Source organism: Buteo buteo, chromosome 11 (genome assembly GCF_964188355.1).
Source record: "Buteo buteo chromosome 11, bButBut1.hap1.1, whole genome shotgun sequence".
In the NCBI taxonomy this organism is placed as follows: domain Eukaryota; kingdom Metazoa; phylum Chordata; class Aves; order Accipitriformes; family Accipitridae; genus Buteo; species Buteo buteo.
The window spans coordinates 14,926,355-14,945,917 of NC_134181.1; the positions used below are offsets into that span (position 1 = coordinate 14,926,355).

Here is a 19,563-nt window from a genome sequence, read left to right on the forward strand (position 1 = left end):
GTACTACCTTCAGGACACTCTGTGTGGTTTTACAAGACAGATTTAATACCTAGTGCACCTCTTATGCATGTTATGACAACACTAGATCTAAAAAGTCATAAACTATGCTGTTAAACTATATCCCTTGACTTAAATAAAAATATTCTTTAATACATCAGAATTATTTTAATTTATTTGCCGAAGAAGTAAACTCCATCAATAAACATTTTCAAATACATTACAGACTACCATGCAGTGCCAGTAAAATCAGTGTTCGGATTCAGCATCATTTATTCATTTTACTGCAAACCAGAACTCCTGGTTCACCTCTTGCTCCAGCTAGTTCAGTGACCTTAGATGAACACTTCTTTGCTTCTGTTGACCACCAGGACCTGGGGCCCAGACTACCGACACAGCGGACTCCAACCGTGCATCTCATCATTATGCATGCTCACATGTGCATGTACACACACACAAACACACAAGTTCTGTGCCACAACTTCTCCAAATAAAGCAACTCTGATCTCGATGTGAAAATTTTTCTTTATTAGCAAGATATTTTCAATAAAATTATTCCAAGACAAAACAAAAACCACTGCTACTTCGAAAATTGCCAGACTATTGATGTTTGTACTCCCGGTATCTGGAAAACTCACTGTTCTTAACAGCATTTTACGGCCTTCAACACTGTCCAGGATTAAAAATAGTATTTATTTCTTAACACTTATGACAAAATTAAAGACTAAGTTATGACTGAGAGAAATAATGCATAGTAGGAGACTAAAAGCAGTAAACTAAGTTTTATAAGATGGAGTTCAGGTTCTATGTACAAAGCTAAGAAGTACCAAGAAAAGCAGCTTGTTGGGGGTGGGAGGAAGATGAGAGAGGGGTACCTGACTTTTTCCTGGAGGATATGCTGCATGATGACACCAAATGATTCATGAGAACCATGTTTTGCGCTTGAAACTAAACAACTTCTGTAAAAGCAGGTTTAGGTTTTCTTCTGGAGAAAAGAAGAAATACACAGATTTATCCACTTCCACTGCCTTCTGCCTAATCAATTTCTTGCTTTTTACTTAGACTCCACATCCCAATCAACAGCTAGCAGCTATGAGCAACCCTTTTTAAAGTAAGAGCAGAAAAAAACCCAATGAAAACGCTCTAGTACATTGATTTACATATACCTTCAGTTCATTATGAATTCACAATATCTACTGAAATCATGCAGTGTATTTCTGCAGTGTCTGATCAACCACAAGGCAGCAAAATTGATCATCTTCAACTCAAAAGAAAAACTGCTTAATTAGATACAACTTTGGGGCAGCCAGACTGTTAGAATTCTGTAACTACTAATGAGTTTCACAAGTGACAGCCTAAAAAAAAAAAAAAGTAATTAAAAAAAAATTCTACTACTACTTAGAGCTGTCCTGCTACCACTGCTATCTAAGCAGCAACCTCCAAAAAGGATAGGCAAATAACTGGGGAGAGCAACATCTTGAAATGCTATGGTTATATTCACTAGAGGCTATTTGCCAGAATCCACAGTGAAATACAAAAATAGGAAGCTTGCTACAAAACACTGATGACATTGTTAATCCTTTGAAGGATAAATTGCTTTTAGACTCACCTGAAAGTGTTGGTTAAACTTGTTAACATTTGCTCTGCTGTATTTTCATAATAAGCAAGAAGTAAGGCACATCAGGAAATCTGTAGTATGAAACAGTTGGTACAGAGCGCCCAACACCTGCTACAGGTAGCCCTGGTCCAGCAGACCAAGCACCCACTAACTGCTGAAGGACATCCTCAAGGTCAATTTTTTGTAAAAGGAATCTAATTCCTGCTCCCCAAGACCGTTCCATGATGCAAACACTGGAAGTATAGACTATCATGAGATTTGCTTGAAACACACACTCCTAATCCAAACAAAAACACTTGCATAGATGCACCCACAGATGCAAAATAGGACACCAGCAATACCTGCATGTGTTCATGCATGCAGAGGAATCATATTCTGGAAAACAGCAACCCAAAAAGGCTTAAACAAAACACTGGTTTAAGACAGCTCTCTGGTTACACTCTTTAATCACAGATTATCAATACCTTAAAGGTCATCAGTATCTTAAAGAACAAAAGTCAAGCACCATGTTTTGTTAGGCAATAAGATACTAAGCATTCTTGATAGTACAGTCCGAAATGCAAGGAAGAGACACAGTGCTGCTAGTAGCCTACACAAATCAAAAACCAACCCAAAGACCTTGTTTGGGACCTGATATTTGAAACAAATATCTCAGTTCTACTCTCCCTCTCTGTAAATCCTGCTGCCCATCCACAGGGTGATGATAATCTGCGAAGTATTGCCCAATACCTTGCCCCATTTTCAACTTTTCTTTAAATCAACCATAACAGTATTAGAGTGAAAATAACAGGAAAATTACAGATGTCTGTAAAATCTGACCAGTGAAAACTTACATATATAGCACTTCCAGGGGAGGTGAAGAAGAGTTTCCTTAAACCATTTTTTATTAAATTGCCAGTTGAAAGTTCAGAGTTCTTTGGTCTTGACAAATTATTCACCTCTACCAATTTTCACAGCTCAAGAGCTAACATCCCACACAACCGATGAAGCCATCTACTTTCAGTGCAGATGGCCAGTAACACCCATTAGCAGGATTTTAAGCTCCCATGTTAGATATGAGTGAGTGATGTTCTAAAGAAAAATAACATTTCAGTGTACTCTCACTAAAAACTGAATACTATACTCTTCCTAGTATCAATAGTAAGAATGCCTGAATAAACAGTAACTGTCTTTAGAACAAGGCTTCCATCTAGTGGCAGAATAGAGTAAATGCAGAGAAATCTCAAGAGAATTTGAACTATGAACCTGCTTGATGGTCTGACATGCTATTACACAGAGCTATAAACACTGGAAGCATAGTTCTTCAGAAAATGGTAAAAGTGGCAGAAAGGAGAACTTGCTAGATGGTGGTGTATAAACAGGCAGGGTTTAAAAACTTATACTGGAACTAGAGAGTCCCCCCAAAAAATTTTGCATAAGCAACTTTCTGAAGTGTTACCATATTTATTCTTGCTTCTTGGAAACTATGCTGTTTCCAAGTAAGGCAGAGCTACACTACATAGAATTTTACTCTCTCATCCTTTAGCTGTCACTGGCTTTATTTTAGTTTTGCAGACCAAGAGCTAATACATTTTACAAATGTAATCTACAATGATTTGCCACAGTATTTCATCCATTGATCATCTCTAACACACAAAGAGCTCTTGAGATGCCATTATGTTGATGCCTATTTCATACAATGCAGACACTTTCCAGTTCGGTCCCTGAATACATTCCAAGAAATCTATGTCTTAGCATACGACAGCCACAGAGTTACCAGGCCTTCTGGAAGATGCTGAAGTGTCCTGTCTATATAGGAAAGAATGGTTTGTTTCTGATTGGTGGGAAGAGAAAGTCAGGACTCTTGCTTTGCAAGATCCACTGGCAAAGAACCACTCTCTCCCTAGGATATTTTCAAGGCCACCTGATTCCATCACAGCTTTCCTGAATAAACTGGAAGCCAGCAGGGGAAGAAAAATAGCATGACGAAAAGTGGGAAAGAGCTGACAGCAGAGACCTGGGGAAGACAAAAGGAAGAAGTACGGAAATAGAACTCAGCCACTGCTTCAAGAGAGTCTCCACCAATGAAGGGGAAAAAATGGCCTTGCGCTTTTGAGAACTACGAACATATTTTTCAGTACTTATCAGAGAAGGCACAAATGTAAAAATCGTAAGTTAGTCACATCTCACAACATTAACTTCAGTCCTCTGAAGATAATTTCAATTCCATGTACAGGAGAAAGAAACAGATAAATGTAGGAATGCAGGTTAGAGTGCTGAACAGACTGCATTAGTAGTTCCCTTTGTCCCTTCTTAACACAGTAGATCACATTTCTAGCAACAGAAGCAAGACAAACCTCACCATACCCTTAAGTTTTCAAAATCAGAACTTCCCTTTTGTCATTCTGACTTTAATAACTTACCATGCATACATATCCTCTATCCTTAAGAGTTACTCATCTGTCCTTACTACTGGTATCTGTGACAGGCTACAGTTCAGGAAAGCAGAAGTCTACATGATGTAGGGAAGTAGGTCTTGTGTTCGCAATTCCTCATTTACTGGAATAAAGACAAATGTATATTAGTGGTTTAAGTGCATTTCCACACCCATCCCTCTCATCCAGTGTTAAAAAGGACCCCAATTATCGCTCAGGAGTTAAGAATTTAAAAAAAAAAAAAAAATCACTTTCCATGTTTCCTGCTTCTGCTTACAAAGTTTGCATCTGATCAGTCCCTTGTGGCCTAACTCAAAATTATCATAGCTCCTTCCTTTAACCAATAACTAATAAACAGTCAGTATTTGATAGTCTAGATCTATTAATAAAAATCTCTGCTTCCGCTCAGAGATCAGTCCTATAGCAGAACCTCATTAGGTAATTCTCACTATCAAAGTAATATGATACTGAAAAGCATGAGTAATACTGAAGAAAAACTAAGACAATTAGTTGCATTCCCCTTCTTAGAAAAGGGTGAATGAAAGCTGACAAAAAGCTAGTATGTCAGATTTTATGAATGCAGTTACCTCCTACACCTCCTCCCTCAGGATTTTACAGGGCTTGAGCATCTTTTTTTTTTCCTTGGTAAGACAAAACCCCCACATATTTACAAAAGCAAGAGTTTTGCCTCAAATTACACTACACCACTTTAACAAAGACTAACTTTGTTGAATGTCTTCCCCAAGCCTATTTCTACTGAAACAGCTCATTTTTGCGCACTCAGGTAGACTTTTGCTTTGGTATTTACAGTGAACAGTCCAAAGGAAATACTGCTAAGAATTACACTTTTAAAACACAGACAAAAAAAACTATTGAGAGTAAAAGGAATTAGCATAGCCTCATCTTTTGGAAATACCAGTAAGAAGATGCTAGCTGCAGATCTACATCTCTGACACCTGCTTCTCTCAGTCTCCAGTAAATGATGGGCCAAGAAAGAATATGGAAGACGTACTTACCGGCTGGACAAAGCAGAAACCCAGCGAACAGCTGTTACAAAACAAGTGCTTAGCTCTCAAACTTCAGGAGTCTGACCCCAAAAAGTATGTGTGATTTTTAAAAAACAACTCCATAACAGGGAATAATTTTCTAGAGAGAATTCATAAACAATATGAAGTTGTCGAGCAGAATAACCCCCCAAAACGAAACCACTTAAATTTTCTTCCTATCAGAATTATATCACTCCTGTTAAAAAAAATGCAAATCTAAAGTCATCCCTAGGATGAATACCAGATTTCTAAGAGGTTTAAAACCAACACACCCTAAGTATCACAAATGTACTTAGTTCCCGGTTCAATAAAATATTTGAATATCAATTTATTAAAAAGTTATGTGAACTGTACATACGTAAACTGAAATATAGCTGAAAAATCTGAAATATATAATTTTAAAGGAAAATCATTTATTTCTGAAAATATTTAAAATATTGCATTTCTGGCAGCAAATTTAAAAGAAGTGCTCTGGAATGGGTGCAGTCTCTCTGTGCATTTGTCTAGCATTTGTCTTCAAGGCGTAAAACATATCTGTTTTCTGATTTTTCATAGTACAATCTCGTGAACACTTTCTTTCTGACTTGTAGAGACATAATTCAATTTCCAAGAACAGCAGCAGAATTTTAACAGGAAATGCTATGGTCCTTGTCGGTGCAGACAACACACTTTCCGAGAGTCCACAACACCTTGGAAATATGCTAGCCATTCTGCATATAAATGCAGCAGATTGTGCTTACAAATTACAGAATAAGTCTTTGATTGATAATTTTTCTGTTTATTTCCGCCAAGGCCACTGAAAATACGAAGGCCTTTTCATCTGAAAGGTTAGCATACATGTCAACTTCCTTTTCTTGTTTCTCTGTAGAAGAAAAAAAAGTCACTATTAGAAGCTTTTTCCATTATCTGAAGTTAATGCAAGCTACATAGTAGTTAATAAATTATGTGGAATGGAGTACTGGAATTTGAAAGAAGTTAGACAATCAACTCCTATGCAGGGAGGGATTGAGAGAAAGGAGGAAGGAATGGAAGCACACAACGTTGCTAGAAGAATCACAGAATTAGTCATCCAAAAGCATGACTGAATTTCTGTTCTTTAATGATGAAGAATGAGTCATTAACATTATATTGATTCCTGACACAAACAAGTACTCAAGCGTTCCTCCATTTTTTTAGTTGTTTTTTTTTTTTTGCTTTTACACAAACATCTCCCATCCTAGAAAACAAAGTTATTTTACAATATCCTCATTAAACACAGTATTTGTCTGCCGGTTTTACATCTAAGTAACAGAAACCCAAAAGTTTTATTACAGTGTCCAAGACCAAAGAACAGATACATGGCAGAAGTCAGGTTCCAAATTTGTCACCATGAACATTTCTGGACTTTCTATACTGCAGACTTTAAATCTTATCCCAGTTACAGAATAGTGCTAACACCTCAGTGAGCAAGTGAAAGCTTCTGAATTCCCTCTGCTGGCTGGATGTTGGCTTGTTTCAATGCTACAGACACACAACAGCAAGCTATCAAAAAGTTTCCATAGTGCAGTGCTCAAGTATGCTAAGTTACACTATAGCGTATGACAAAACTCATAGAATAGTATGATTTCATAAATACCACTTTCATAAATACCATTTATTCCAGATCATTACTATCTATATCCCAGTTTAGCTAGCGATGTGTAGCTGACACAACTCATTAAGAAAAAAAAAAAACCAAACAAAACCACACCACCAACAAAAAAACAGCTTTGTCAGCAGAAGACCAGGCCTCTAGACACAAAGAAGAGAGGAATACACATAGAGCTTTAAGGTTGGTGTCTAGCTGTGGAACTCCATCTCTAAACCAAGTTCCACAGTGGCCTGGACTAATTTACAGTCACAACATAACACTCACCTGACAGACACCTCTGTCTTATTAACACAGACACACATATGCACACTTTTTTTGCCCGCAGCACGCTCTGGCAGACAGCTCCACCAAGACACCTAAATCAACAATGGGTAAGTGAAAGACAAAGCAGCACTGGAAAATAATGGAAAGCACCATATGGAAAAAAGATCCCAGCATCTCCTATCTCCACCTACTCACACAGTTATTCCTTCAATGGGTCCACATTCATAACAACATTTTTAGATTTGGCTTCACATCTGTGTTACAGCTATGGACACCATTCCAACAGACTGCCTTCTCTGTGAAGTCAAGTGCTTGCCTTAAACAACTAAGTGGAAGAAACTGAAAAAACCTTTACCACTGTGTTCTGATTTAATACTGATACACAAACACACAGAAACAAAACCATATGCTTAAAGATTTCTAGGCAACTTAATCACACACAAGCTCACCTTTCCCTACAAGTAAAACTGCTTAGTGAGGAGCCTGGACATACAAAGATGCATCAGTTTTTAATCTGAAAACAAGAAATTTGCTTAGCTAAATAAGACAAATCAAAGCACGTTTGATATTTGGAACGTAAGTGATTTCTGCTGGTTCCCTGGCTACACAAAACAATATTCTCTAGTGTACTGAGCTTGAAATGAAAGCTAAGAAACTGAGTTTCACTGCAAGTCCTACCCTGTATTCAAGACAAATCAGTTTCTGTATGTACACTCAGTCTGGGTTGTTCCACTTCCTCCCTCCCACCATTTACAAATTAACAATGCTGGGAGTTGTTCTGAGCACAGACACCACACACACTGGTTATTCCACATTAATCTTTTCTATTTTTCTATCTAAACACCTCTCCTTTTTTCATACTTCCTGATCCAAACAAATCCAGCCACCACCTGAATACGTCAGCACCCAGCAAAATTAAAAATACTTCTCCCCCCCCCAGTTACAGTTAACAGATTGTAGACTTCTTAGTCAAAAAAAAAAAAAAAAAAAATTGTCAAGTTTCCCTTCCCCCCCATCCTCCCAAAGTACTGGTTTGTTCTGAGACTTCAGCTTTAAAAAATTCAAATCTTGATATCAAACAGTAGCAGAGATTAACACAGGTTTACAAGCTTTATGTGTTCTTAAGTTCACTTAGTTCTCATCTAACTAGTGAGGAGAAGAGCTTGCACCTGCATCACATTTCATAATATGCTACTCATAGGACACCATGGTTTCTACAGACACTATTAAAACTTTCCGCTTCAGTCTTATCTGAAAGTAACTCTGACTCATTTCTCTATTATTAGCAAAAGACTGTCTTACAGAATCACAATGCCATTTTTGTAAGATGTTAAAAATACTACGTCTTTTGCTGTACAACTAAGAGACTATTTAGGTGAAGATATTTAGTCTTTCTGGAGCATGTCTCACATCCCCAGATCTCCTGCAACCCACTAGACCCACAGCCCTTAAAATAGTGATTATGTATAAATCAAATATGGACCCTCCCTTTTTTGGATTCAAAATCCAAACTTCTGAGATTCACTATCCAAGATAGTAAGTTACTTCAAATGTGCACATTGGGCAACCAAATGTATATATAATACAGGCAGAAATTACTGGAAAAGGAAAACTTGGGTCAAGAAACTTAATTCAGCTTAAGTTTTATCAGGGTACTGAAATTTATATATCTTTATAAAGATTCATCCCTTGTTAAGTATCAAGTATGCTTTAGTAAGACAACAGGCCACTCTCAGTGAGTCTCACTTGATGGTAACCTCTTTCAGAATAACCAATACCACTTCCTCCTGCATATGAGGGGTTTTTTCTTTGTTTCAATATAATCAAGGTTGTTAACTAGATAAGAAGGCAGCCTGGGAACCGGTCTAGCTGTGTATCACAGTCCCACACAGTAAAATAAAAAACATACCACCACAACAAAAAATCAGAATGAAATTATTATGAAGTTTTTTTATTTTCAAAATATATTGCAGCATTTCTGACCAAGAAATTAAGGGACAATTTTGACAAGCCAAGCCTGCAGGGAGAAGTTCCTACTTTCCAGAGCCATCACATGGCTCTGAAACACGATAGGCATACTCTCTGGGCCCCAGCACTCTGCCATATCCCCTCAATCTACATCAGCTTCCTCTTTCCTCCCCCTCCATTCCTTTTTATTAAATCTGCAGAAAAAATAGCTTATTTTAAAAAGCCCTTTTCCTTCTCCTGTTCTTCTTAACTGCTGTTGAATCCTGCAGCTCTTTGCTCTAACATGAACCAGTCATGAAGGATACAAAAGAACTAGTCAAAGGCACAGACACAACTGGGAAGAAGCACACTATATATGAAAGAGCATGACAAGCAAGGAAGCAAAGCTATAGATGTCATGGGTGCCTTTAGGAAGAAAATTTTCACAGCTGGGACAGATTATCTGCTTTTGCACACTATTATTATTCAGGTATTCTCTGTCCTTCTGTTTTTCCACCTACAAATACATTAGGCATTGCAGAAACCTAAGAGGCACCAAATATTTAACAGCTTTGCAAGCAGTGGCCTCTTTTCAAGTCTTTTGGGGGAAAGAAGAGTAGCACAATCTCTAGTGGCAACTAATGTATACCCAAAATATCCTAGAAATATACAATAGGCAAGGAAATATGACGCATAAAGTCTAACACTAAGCTAATGTCTTGGACTCCAGAGCTGACTTTCAACTCTATGCAGATTGATACAAGGACTAACAATGAGTCATATGAAAATCACCTTAATTGTAATAGAAGAATTAAAGTTGCTTAATATGCTTTTACACAAACAACACTATCAAGCAACAGGTTTGGTAAAGGAAAAATATTTCTAAAATTCCCACTAATTACGACACACGTAGTAGTTAGGCCAATTTTATAAGCCACTTGAAAAGGGAAAAGTCAATGTTAACTCGTTTTATAGTAATTACTTACAAAACAATGAGTTCTTTGATGAATTTATTTTTATAGGAGACAGCCATATGTCTCAACTTTTTTTATTTTATTTTTTAAATCTGCCCAATAGCCACCACAGTTGTCTACACGCATTACGGTCTGACATAACCAGAAATAAATCAGAAGTAAGAAAATATCCTAAGCCCACTTATTCCTAAACAATAATGTGTGCTGCACTGGTGAGGAGCAAAGATAATTACAAATGCGTATGAACCCAAGCTCTGTACCAGGTCTGCAGGTGAAGAGGTTGAAGAAGAAATAGTAGCAGTAGTCACAATACCAAGTAAAGGGGATGGTAAGACAGGACAAGAAGTTGAAGGCAATCTTCTCAGATGAGATTCAACTTAAAAAAAACCACAACACCAAACATGAAGAAAACAACACACCACACATGCACTCTTATGCAAAGATCTCACTGCATCCGTATTTCTAGTTTTCTACCTCAGAGCACTGGCATATTGTCACACTTCAGAGTATGCAGCAAGAAGTTAAAAACATTCAGCCTAGCTTTTGATAGGAAAACATGTTCTCTAAATATCCCTCATACTTTCAAAATCTTGCTTTTTGGAGACTATAAAACAAGCATTAAGAGAATGGATCTTTTCTTTTGATTGCTTAGATTGCTTTCCTCTATTTCAGGGACAGGAAAGAAGATTTACATTTATAGGGCAACCCAACCAGCTTGCAGGAATTTTCAAACCAAAGCTGTCTGTGAACTAGACTGGCAGTAATATGCCTAGAAATGATCCTATAGGTGCTAGACAAAGTTTAGCTTATATCAGCAACAAATAGGGAAGCTCTGTATTCTGTGAAGCTACATACATCAATAATCCATATGTAACAGTGAAGATATTAGATATTATAACTGTATTCCTATTACAGTAAAGCAATTACCATTCTGAAAACATACAGAAATCAAATTCCATCTCCTCTTTCCACAGCCAAAGCACTAGAACAACAACAAATCCCAATTCATACTTTATAGGAAAGAAAATTTAAGAAGGACTAGATCTACATTAAACAGCAGAGACAACAAAATTGGTTTTGAAGAGTTAGAAGTTAAAGGAACTCACTTTGCAACACAGATTAACACCCATTTTTTGTTAACAAATAAGGTGGCAGGGAAAAACTTTACTGCATTTCTGCATTATGCTATAAGGTATGCTTGAAGGATTCAGTAGTTTTAAGAACAAGATCTTCTGTATACTTATATGAAATCTTGTTCTTCCCCTCCTACCTGCCTTCCAGCCTTTCTAAGTCCATGCAAAGTTTTGGATTCATTATTCAGGCCTTAAATTAATATCTCCAAAACCCACAGAGAGCAAATGCAGTGTCAACACGCTCTTAGAAAAAAAATAGGAATCCTAAGTGAAAGTCACATACTTGAAGGGCTCCAAAATTACTCTAGTGCATGTAACAGTCTCTTTATTGTATAAAGATTAAAAACAGCAGGTCACCAAGGTACCTTAATAAGCAAGGAGGCATTCTTTCCTCTAGAGTATTATTCCATAGAAACATGGGACAAAAATTCAGGTCATAGTAGTGACTCAAAGTGCCCTTTTTACTTTGGCTCTCCAAAAGGTTTCAAGGAACTTTTTAAGCAATCCAGTCATCCTCATCACTCTCTGACACTGTTTGTCCTTGTGATACAGAGCAGCAGTACCTCAGAAAAACCCAACAAAACCAAACCAAACAAAAACAAACCAAAAAAACCTACTAAGCACTACAGTCCAATGGCTTTCAACCTACATGTTGAAACTTCATAGGGTGGCTAAAAATACAGACTTAGTTCTTTGTAGTAAGTTCTAATCAGACACTGAAAAAACATAAAACCAGAGGTCTCTACAGGTGTGAAACAGTCCCTTCCCCATATTAAGATAACGGGTATTGGCTGAACTGGTCCAGTTACTTAAATGGTTTGAGTGGTATAAAGGTTTATTGATAAAAAAAAGTCTTCATACAAAAAGTAAACCCAATGAACGTATTCCTCCAGTTCTCATACCTCTTTCTTCCTCATGCTTTTTGGCTGAGCCACTCTTAGGTCTTCCTCTTCCTCGTCTGCTATGATCTGAATGGCTGTTAGACCTGGATCTTTTTCGGTTTTCTAAGTCTTTATTTACTGCAGAATTTATCTTCTCTCGCTTAACTCTCTCTGTCCGTCTCCTTTTGGCCTCACTCTTGTTTTCTGTGCAAATGAATAGAAATGGTATGATCTAAAGTTGTTTTCATCTTTGTTCTTAATTTACTCTTAGTGCTTACCCCACTCAATCACCTTTTTTCTTTAAATCTCTTAGCAAAAGTGGTTAGATGTCTGTACCTTTACAGAACAATTGCATCTGCACGATATCCATGCAGAAATTAAGGTGTCAGATCCAGAAAGACACTTCACTTCTTGATTACAAGGATCAAGCCTTTAATTACTTCAAATGCATTCTGCAACATGAGACATCTGCTAGCATGCAAAAAGTTCACCGTTTCCCACAATAAGATGGAAAAAAACTGTACAAATCACAGCCATCAAGACTGCCCATTGCATTTGTTTCCACTAGCCAAAAAAAAGGATTTTATCATATAGGCAAACAGCGAAGTACTTCATCATCTTTTGACATCAACAACAAAATCATTCCCGCTGCTCTCACAAATTGAAATGCTGAATCAGTAAACACCACATTACAGAGCATATGTGTCTCACCAAATCTAGCCTATGACAAGGCCTCATAACACTTAACACTGAACGGGTGTACTGTTTTCCTACACACCAGTAAAAAAAAAAAAGTATTTAGATGAGTTTCACCTGTAAGTTAAGTATGAATTAATGAGCTTCAGTACTGGAAATAGTACAGTCGCCACAGTACACTATTCAACACAGACTAGTTGCACATTTGCAAGGCTGGAGCACGATTCTGCAGTAGCTATATTGTGGAAAATACTGGAACATCGTTTTCTTAAAGAAGTTGCAGTTACCTTATGAGCACAAGATAGACATACGTGGTCTCCCACTCTATCTTCCTGGGGAACTGGTTTCCTTTTGCTGCAGTTGTGCCATCAATCTTGTAGTACAGACACAGGGTACAAACTGGACAGCAGGGTAACTTGTCGCTAATATTAATACAAAAGCTATATTTCACAGTATCACAAAAAGGTTCAGGTATCAAGGGACCTCTGGAGACCAACCTGTCCCACCCCCTTGCTGAAGCAGGGCCACCTACAGCCTGTTGCCCAGGACCATGTCCAGATGGCTTTTCAGTATCTCCAAGGTTGGAGACTCCACAACCTCTCTGGGCAACTTGTGCCAGTGTTTGGTCATTCTCACAGTAAAAAAGTGTTTCCTGATGTTTAGAGGGGACAGCCCATGTTTCAGTTTATGCCCACTGCCTCTTGTCCTGTCACTGGGCACCACTGAAAAGAGCCTAGCTCCATCTTCCTTACACCCTTCCTTCAGGTATTTATATACATTGATAAGATTCCTCTGAGCCTTCTCTTCTCGAGGCAGAAGTGTCCCAGCTCTCTGTGACTTCCCTCAGAAGAAAGATGGTCTCGTCCCTTCATCATCTTCGTGGCCCTTCACTGGACTCCTCCAGTGTGTCTGTGTGTCTCCTGTACTGGGGAGTCCAGAACCAGACACAGCACTCCAGGTGCAGCCCCTCCGTTGCTGGATAGAGGGGAAGGATCTCCTCCCTCTACCTGCTGGCAATACTTTGCCTAACACAGCCCAGAATTCCATTACTTGCCTTTGCCACAAAGGCACACGTTCAACCTGCTGGTCACCAGGACCCCAGGTTCTTTCCTGCAAAGCTGCTTTTCCAGCAGGGTGGCCCCCAGCATATATTCATGCATGAGGTTCTTCCTCCCCTGGTGCATTTCCTATGTACAAAGCTGAATTATACAAGAGCTCTGCTCTACCAGATCATGGCCTTGAGCTTCATTTGGTAACTACTTTATCAACAATCAGGAAGGGGGAAAAAAAAAAAATAAAATTTACCAACACTTCCAAACTACCACAGACATTGCTTAACCTCCTCCACCTTGAAAGTTCAGTTATTTGGCATAACATCATGTAATTCCTACAAGCTGGTAAACTGCAAGTATCCTTCAAAATAGTGATACAAAATACACCTAGCTTCCATTTTGTAAGCCGAGTAGACAATTTTAAAAAGATCAGATACCTTTTTTATTTTTTTTAAACATCTTCCCTGACAGGTGCTTGTTCTGACTAATTCCTACTAGGACTGGAGGAAGTCATAAAAATGAACACAAGGAGAATATTAATCATGCCAGAATGCACATTCAACCAACTTCTTACTGTGCCCATCAACAACAACAGACAAACAAGTTAGACACAAAAATACACTGTTTTTTAATTTAACCCATGCAGAGAGAAGCAAGACCCACCTGGTTTTAGATTAAACATATGACCAGTTTTTACTTTCAGAAAACCCAGCTTCAATCAGCATGTACTATGAAATCCGATCCCTTTGACACCTCTAGACATTTAGCTTCAAAATAGGATTAACAGAAAGCTTTCTGTAAGGAGTTATTTTGCATAATGACCAATGTGCACAGCTAGAATATACACAGAATAAATAACATCACAAGTACAAAGTAAGACTGAAAACATCAGCTTTTTCCCCCCTCAAAATTCAAGAAAAATCAACATATTCAAAGTCTACCATGCACAAATTCAAGGGAAAGCAAACTGACAACAGTCATTTTACACAGAGAAGTAAAATACTCTATCCTTTGCCTCCAAGAAATAAGGGGAAAGAACTGTTGTCCCCTTCTTCCCATCTCTGTATTACCTGTGATGGGTGGTGATCTCTCAGCACGTTTAGCATGCAAGAGTTTTCGACTAATAAATATGTAGCCACAGGGACATGATTTACATGCAACAGGAACCTGGGAAAACAAAAGACAAATATTTCAGATCATTTCAAATTATGACAAAATTCCTGTCTGATGAAGAAAAAAAACTAGTAACGCACATTTTGTCCTCAGAGATACCTCTTCAAAATCAGTCTGTACTGCCAACTATGGCCTGTACTATTCTACAATTTTACTTAAACGTAGTAAACCCAGGTTCTGCTGTGAATCACCCACCCAGCCTTTTCTTTATGCAGTTGTTGGAAATCAAGCTTGAAATGTACAGCTGTTGTGACTACTTTGTACTACCAATCCTCTTCCCCAGACTGTCAGGAAGTGGGTGGGGGAAAGCGGAGAGCTCTAAAGAAAACATCCCCAGTCAAATCAATCAGACATTCCCAGTTTTGCTTCCTTCATTTACTTTAAAAAAAAAAAATTAAGAAAAACTATGAGTTTCATACGTATCAGTACATTCTGAATACATACACTTTTCAGAAGCAGTTGAAAGCAACTCCTTCAGAGAGCAGGAGCAGCTTTAAACAGGAGGCACAATAAAGCCCGAAGCAAAACAGATGCATTTGTACCACACTCTACAACAGCTCTGTAGACAAGGCCGGGTGGTTACAGAAGTACCTAGTTAATTCAAAACACAAATAACCTACCACAGCTAGTCAAAAGCTGACTGCAGGATGAAGAGTTTAAGAGACGATAGTGCCTTTCGTGATCAACCAAGCAGTCAGGAGCAGTACGTTCCCCCAGCATAAGACAATTTAAATCAAGATGAGAGAACCTGGAAATGCCACACTTACATGAAAAATGACAAAAATCTTACCCTGAGCAATTAAAAAAAAAAAAAGTGATGCTGATAAATTACAAACCTCTTTACCTTCACTTTAAAAGATCTCAAAAGATCTTGGCTTTAAGTAGTAAGGAATACACCACATTGCTTTCATTAGGTTTAAGACTGAAAACACAAATCAAAGCAAGTTTAAACAGAGATCTGGAAGAGATTAACATAACACACATTAAAGTCAAGTCATGTTGAAGCACAACAGTGGGGGGAAAAAAACAGGAGGTAATTTCTCAAACGTAATTCTTTAAGACAGGTCTCTATGAGTTTGCCAATATCCATGGAAACAAACAGGAGTACAGAACCATGACTGCCTGCTCAATTTTACCGGACATACAGAAGAACCAAGTTCCCATGTTCTACTGGCTGGGAAAAAACTTGCCAAAATAGTACCTGTATTTGTAAAGGGGAACTTAACTGCTACTCAGAATAAACAAATTATTTTGCTTTCTGTAGCACATTTTAACTCCTGTACCTCACCCTACAAACAGATTACAGATAGATTTTTGATACAGGTTTTATGTAACTACAGACTTTTAAATTCCCTTTATGGAGACACTGACATAATAAAAACAATTCTAATCAAGGTTTATTGAACTTTAAAGCTCGGAATTTAGCAGACTTGTGTGCGCACTTATCTCCTTGTTCATATGTCAGTATAAGAGTACTAAAAAACACTATCTAGCCGATAGTTTGTCTGTATTGTTAAGATGATATAGAAGTTCCATTTAAACCCATTTTTTGAACACCTGGGTCGCTCCAATAATTACATTTCCAGGCTCAGCCTAAAAAAAAATTTGGGGAAAACCACCCAAAGGAATTGGAGCAGACGCAATATTTTTCAATGAACTTAACTGTGCTTAACAGAACAATATTGTTCTTGTGTTGCAGGTTTGGCATGTAGGTGTGTGAGCCTTTTGGGGAGGGTGGGGGGATTAGGTGGGAAGGGGCTTATTCACTGAAACGTATCAGTTATCCTTTGAAGACCTTTACTGATAAGATCCTGTAATGTAATTAAGGCAACATAGGCCTACAAACACTATTTTACTCTGTTTAACATTTTCCTAAGCAAGAAGAAATTGAGTTTCTCATACAAGAAAGTTTACCTGAAGCTAAATTAAGAAGTGATAATTATTTCTTCTGATTGACTGCAAGTACTTCAGGCTCCCTAGTTTAATGGGGCTGTGCTTTGGTTGTGAAAATATCATCAAAAACCTTCTTTTTTTTTATTTTAAAAAAGCCTAAATGGCAACTACGTATCACCTAAATTACAGCAGAAAAAGTTTAAAAGCCTAAGAAGTGTTACTCAATATTACACTCCAATATTTGTGGCTGTCTAAATATTTCCATGCATGCCACTTCTAGCAAAGAAATCAGAAACAAATGCAAAGCTCTTGTTTATGGAAGAATTTAAGAAACACTAGTACAGGACACAACCACTTAAAGAGTCACACATGAGCTTCCCCACACTCTGCAAAGGGTTGACTTGTACTGTGGGTTTTAGTTTCTTGCCCTCTCCCAAACATTTGGCACTGGAAAACAAGGTCCTATGAGCAATGCTTGTGCCAGGGCAGGACACATATGCACATTAATTCCATGTTAGCCACAGAAGAGTTGCCAACAGAAAATCTACATTGACATATGCATATCGCGTGTTTTAAAGGGCAGAACAAAGTGAAAGTTTTGGCATCAGCTTAAAAAGTAAGCCTATAATGCTTGCTTACTTGCTCTTCCTATTGTTGGTGGTTTGACATTCTCTACTTTAAATTAAAAAAAACCAAAACCACACCACCACCACTCTCATATGCAACTTCTCACTCATTTTAATTTCTTCTTTCAACAACTGAATAACCCCAACTTGGCACACAATTTTTTCTCAGAAATAGTACTTCAGTGACATGCTTAATGTGAGCATTTGCAGCGGTTCATCTATTGCTTAAAACATGAGAGGATGCCCCCCCCACACAGCTCAACATTCCAAACTGTTCCAGGATGAGCAGAAACACTATAAAAAACCATGCAAGTCAGAACAAATAAGACGACTTTTTTTTAATCTTTATAAGTAAAGAAAAAATGGCATGAGATTGTTTTTTTTAAGTATAGCTAAACTAGTGTATACCAGTCATGTTTCAGGATCCAGTAACAGAAACATGTTTCCCACGATTACATGTAAAAGCCTCTCCCCCTATCCTGAGCCCCACAGCAACCTTCTGCAGTGCTGTGCTATTGTTCCAGCAGAGGAGCACGGCTGCAACAATCTGGCCTGTTTTTAATAGTAACATCATTACCAGGAAAAAGCGTAAATGAAGACAAGCTCGTAATATAGTAACAGTGAAAAGCAGCTGCTGTTACTGTTTAAGGGTAAGTAACTCCATATTGTACACATAACAAAACTGCAGCGAGACATAAACAACGGTTCACGTACACATTTGGACTACATGATAGGAATTGCGGTGAAGGTCTCAGTTTTGCCGTTTCTAAACTACTCCATGAGAAAACAACACAACTGAACGCTCTCCCGACTATCCCTAGGCACATTAGTCATCCAAAGGGCAAACTGCATTGTATAAATTACTAAATTCATTACATTTTTAATAAATTACATAGCTACTAAACAATACTAGCACATAAACAATCAATTCCGCACGTCGCACAAAAGTCCTTCAGCATAAGATAACTATTACGTTACCCTGCAAGAGGAACACGGTATTTAATCCACATTCCCAGCAGAAACTGCAAAGGCAACGATTATTTACTTTACATAAGCATTGTTTCGCAGTAGCACGGAGCCAGCTTGATTTTTTCCTGCCTCAAAACCAAGCAGCTCAGCCGACAGCGTCTTGCATCGATATCGCAAGCGCATAATCTGCAGCGGTGGGTATCGAGTAGCAACCACAACCGACACGCAGAGGAGAGAAAACAGGAAGCAAGGCTGTGGGCACTAACGCGGGGAGCCGCTGGCCGGCCGGGGCACGGCACACAGCCCGGCGCCCCGGGAGGCGGAGGGCGGCTGCCGGCGGCCCCTGAACTCCGACCGGCGCGGCGAAAGGTCAGTGAGGGACAGCGCACACCCACCGTGCCCAGGGACGAGCCAAAGCGGGATCGGCAGTGGCGCTCGTCCCCGAGGTGCTGCCGGAGAGGGACGGTGGCCCGGGGCGGTGAACACCAAAGCTGCGCTGAGGGAGCGGCTCCCGCAGCCCCGCCGCCGACCGCAGCCGAGCGGCCGGACCCCACGGACAGGCACGGGCCGCCGGCGGGGGCTGACGCCCACCTCCCCCCGTTCCGCCCGCGGTCCCCATCCCTCCCTTCAGCCAGAGCCCCAGCGACAGGAGCAACCTGTCCTCGCTGAGGTGGCCGGCGAGCCCTTCCGCCTCAGGGCGCCCGCCGGCCTGAGGACCGGCCAACCAGCCCCGCTCGCGGGCCGCCGGCTGGTGGGGCGGGCGCTCCTCCCGCTCACGGGGGCGCCGTTCTAACCCCGCGGCCACTAATCCCCCTTCCCCGGCGGGGACAGCCCTCGAGGGGAGCGGGCCTGGCAGACGCCTCACCTGCTGGTCGCACTCTGGGCAGGACTTGGTGGCCATCTTCACTTTCTTGGCCCTGCTCGAGGACATGCTCGCTGCTGCCGCCGCCGGAGCGCCGGCCGCCCCGCCCCGCCCCGCCCCGCCCCACGGCGGCCGGGGAGGGCGGGAGGAAAGGGCAGGGGCGCGGCGCCGGCCGGGGGCGCGCGCGGCCGGCAGGAGCCTGCGCAGCCTCCGCAGGCCCCGCCCGCCCCCGGCGCGGCCCTCCGACAAAGGAGCCGCTCGCTCGCGCCGCCGCCGCCGCCGGAGAAGCTCTGCCCACCCCGGCGACGGTGGAGCTGAGGCGGGGCGCCTGCGCGAGGAGCCGGCTCCGCCGCTGGATTGGCTAGGCGCCTCGCACGGCCGGGGCTGC

The 19,563-nt window shown here is 40.1% G+C and overlaps 2 protein-coding genes across 6 annotated transcripts in view; both read right to left on the bottom strand.

The window, feature by feature from the left end:
• MYLK3 (myosin light chain kinase 3) overlaps positions 1-19,285 on the bottom strand; it is a 63,560-nt gene extending 44,275 nt beyond the window's left edge. Inside the window, exons 1-2 of one of the 3 annotated variants that reach the window (XM_075040150.1) lie at positions 19,179-19,285; positions 14,723-14,819 (exon numbers count right to left, since the gene is read on the bottom strand). In XM_075040150.1, the coding sequence (XP_074896251.1) occupies positions 14,723-14,758 (36 nt within the window). In that variant the 5' untranslated portion in view covers positions 14,759-14,819; positions 19,179-19,285. Of the gene's footprint in view, positions 1-4,017; positions 4,096-11,925; positions 12,064-14,722; positions 14,820-19,178 lie in introns of those variants that run through there. The other 2 variants (XM_075040152.1, XM_075040155.1) reach the window with 2 other exon arrangements.
• C11H16orf87 (chromosome 11 C16orf87 homolog) lies at positions 5,698-19,309 on the bottom strand. 3 transcript variants are annotated; one of them, XM_075040160.1, is made up of 4 exons: positions 19,179-19,309; positions 14,723-14,819; positions 11,926-12,108; positions 5,698-5,937 (listed from the first exon to the last, which is right to left on the bottom strand). In XM_075040160.1, the coding sequence occupies exons 1-4, from the start codon at positions 19,242-19,244 to the stop codon at positions 5,819-5,821; spliced, it is 465 nt and encodes a 154-aa protein (XP_074896261.1). In that variant the 5' UTR covers positions 19,245-19,309; the 3' UTR covers positions 5,698-5,818. The 3 variants fall into 3 exon arrangements, with proteins under 3 accessions (XP_074896261.1, XP_074896263.1, XP_074896262.1); XM_075040161.1 differs by lacking the exon at positions 5,698-5,937 and adding an exon at positions 6,289-7,061; XM_075040162.1 differs by lacking the exon at positions 11,926-12,108 and having other exon boundaries at positions 5,779-5,937.
• Positions 19,310-19,563: the final 254 nt, after the last annotated feature.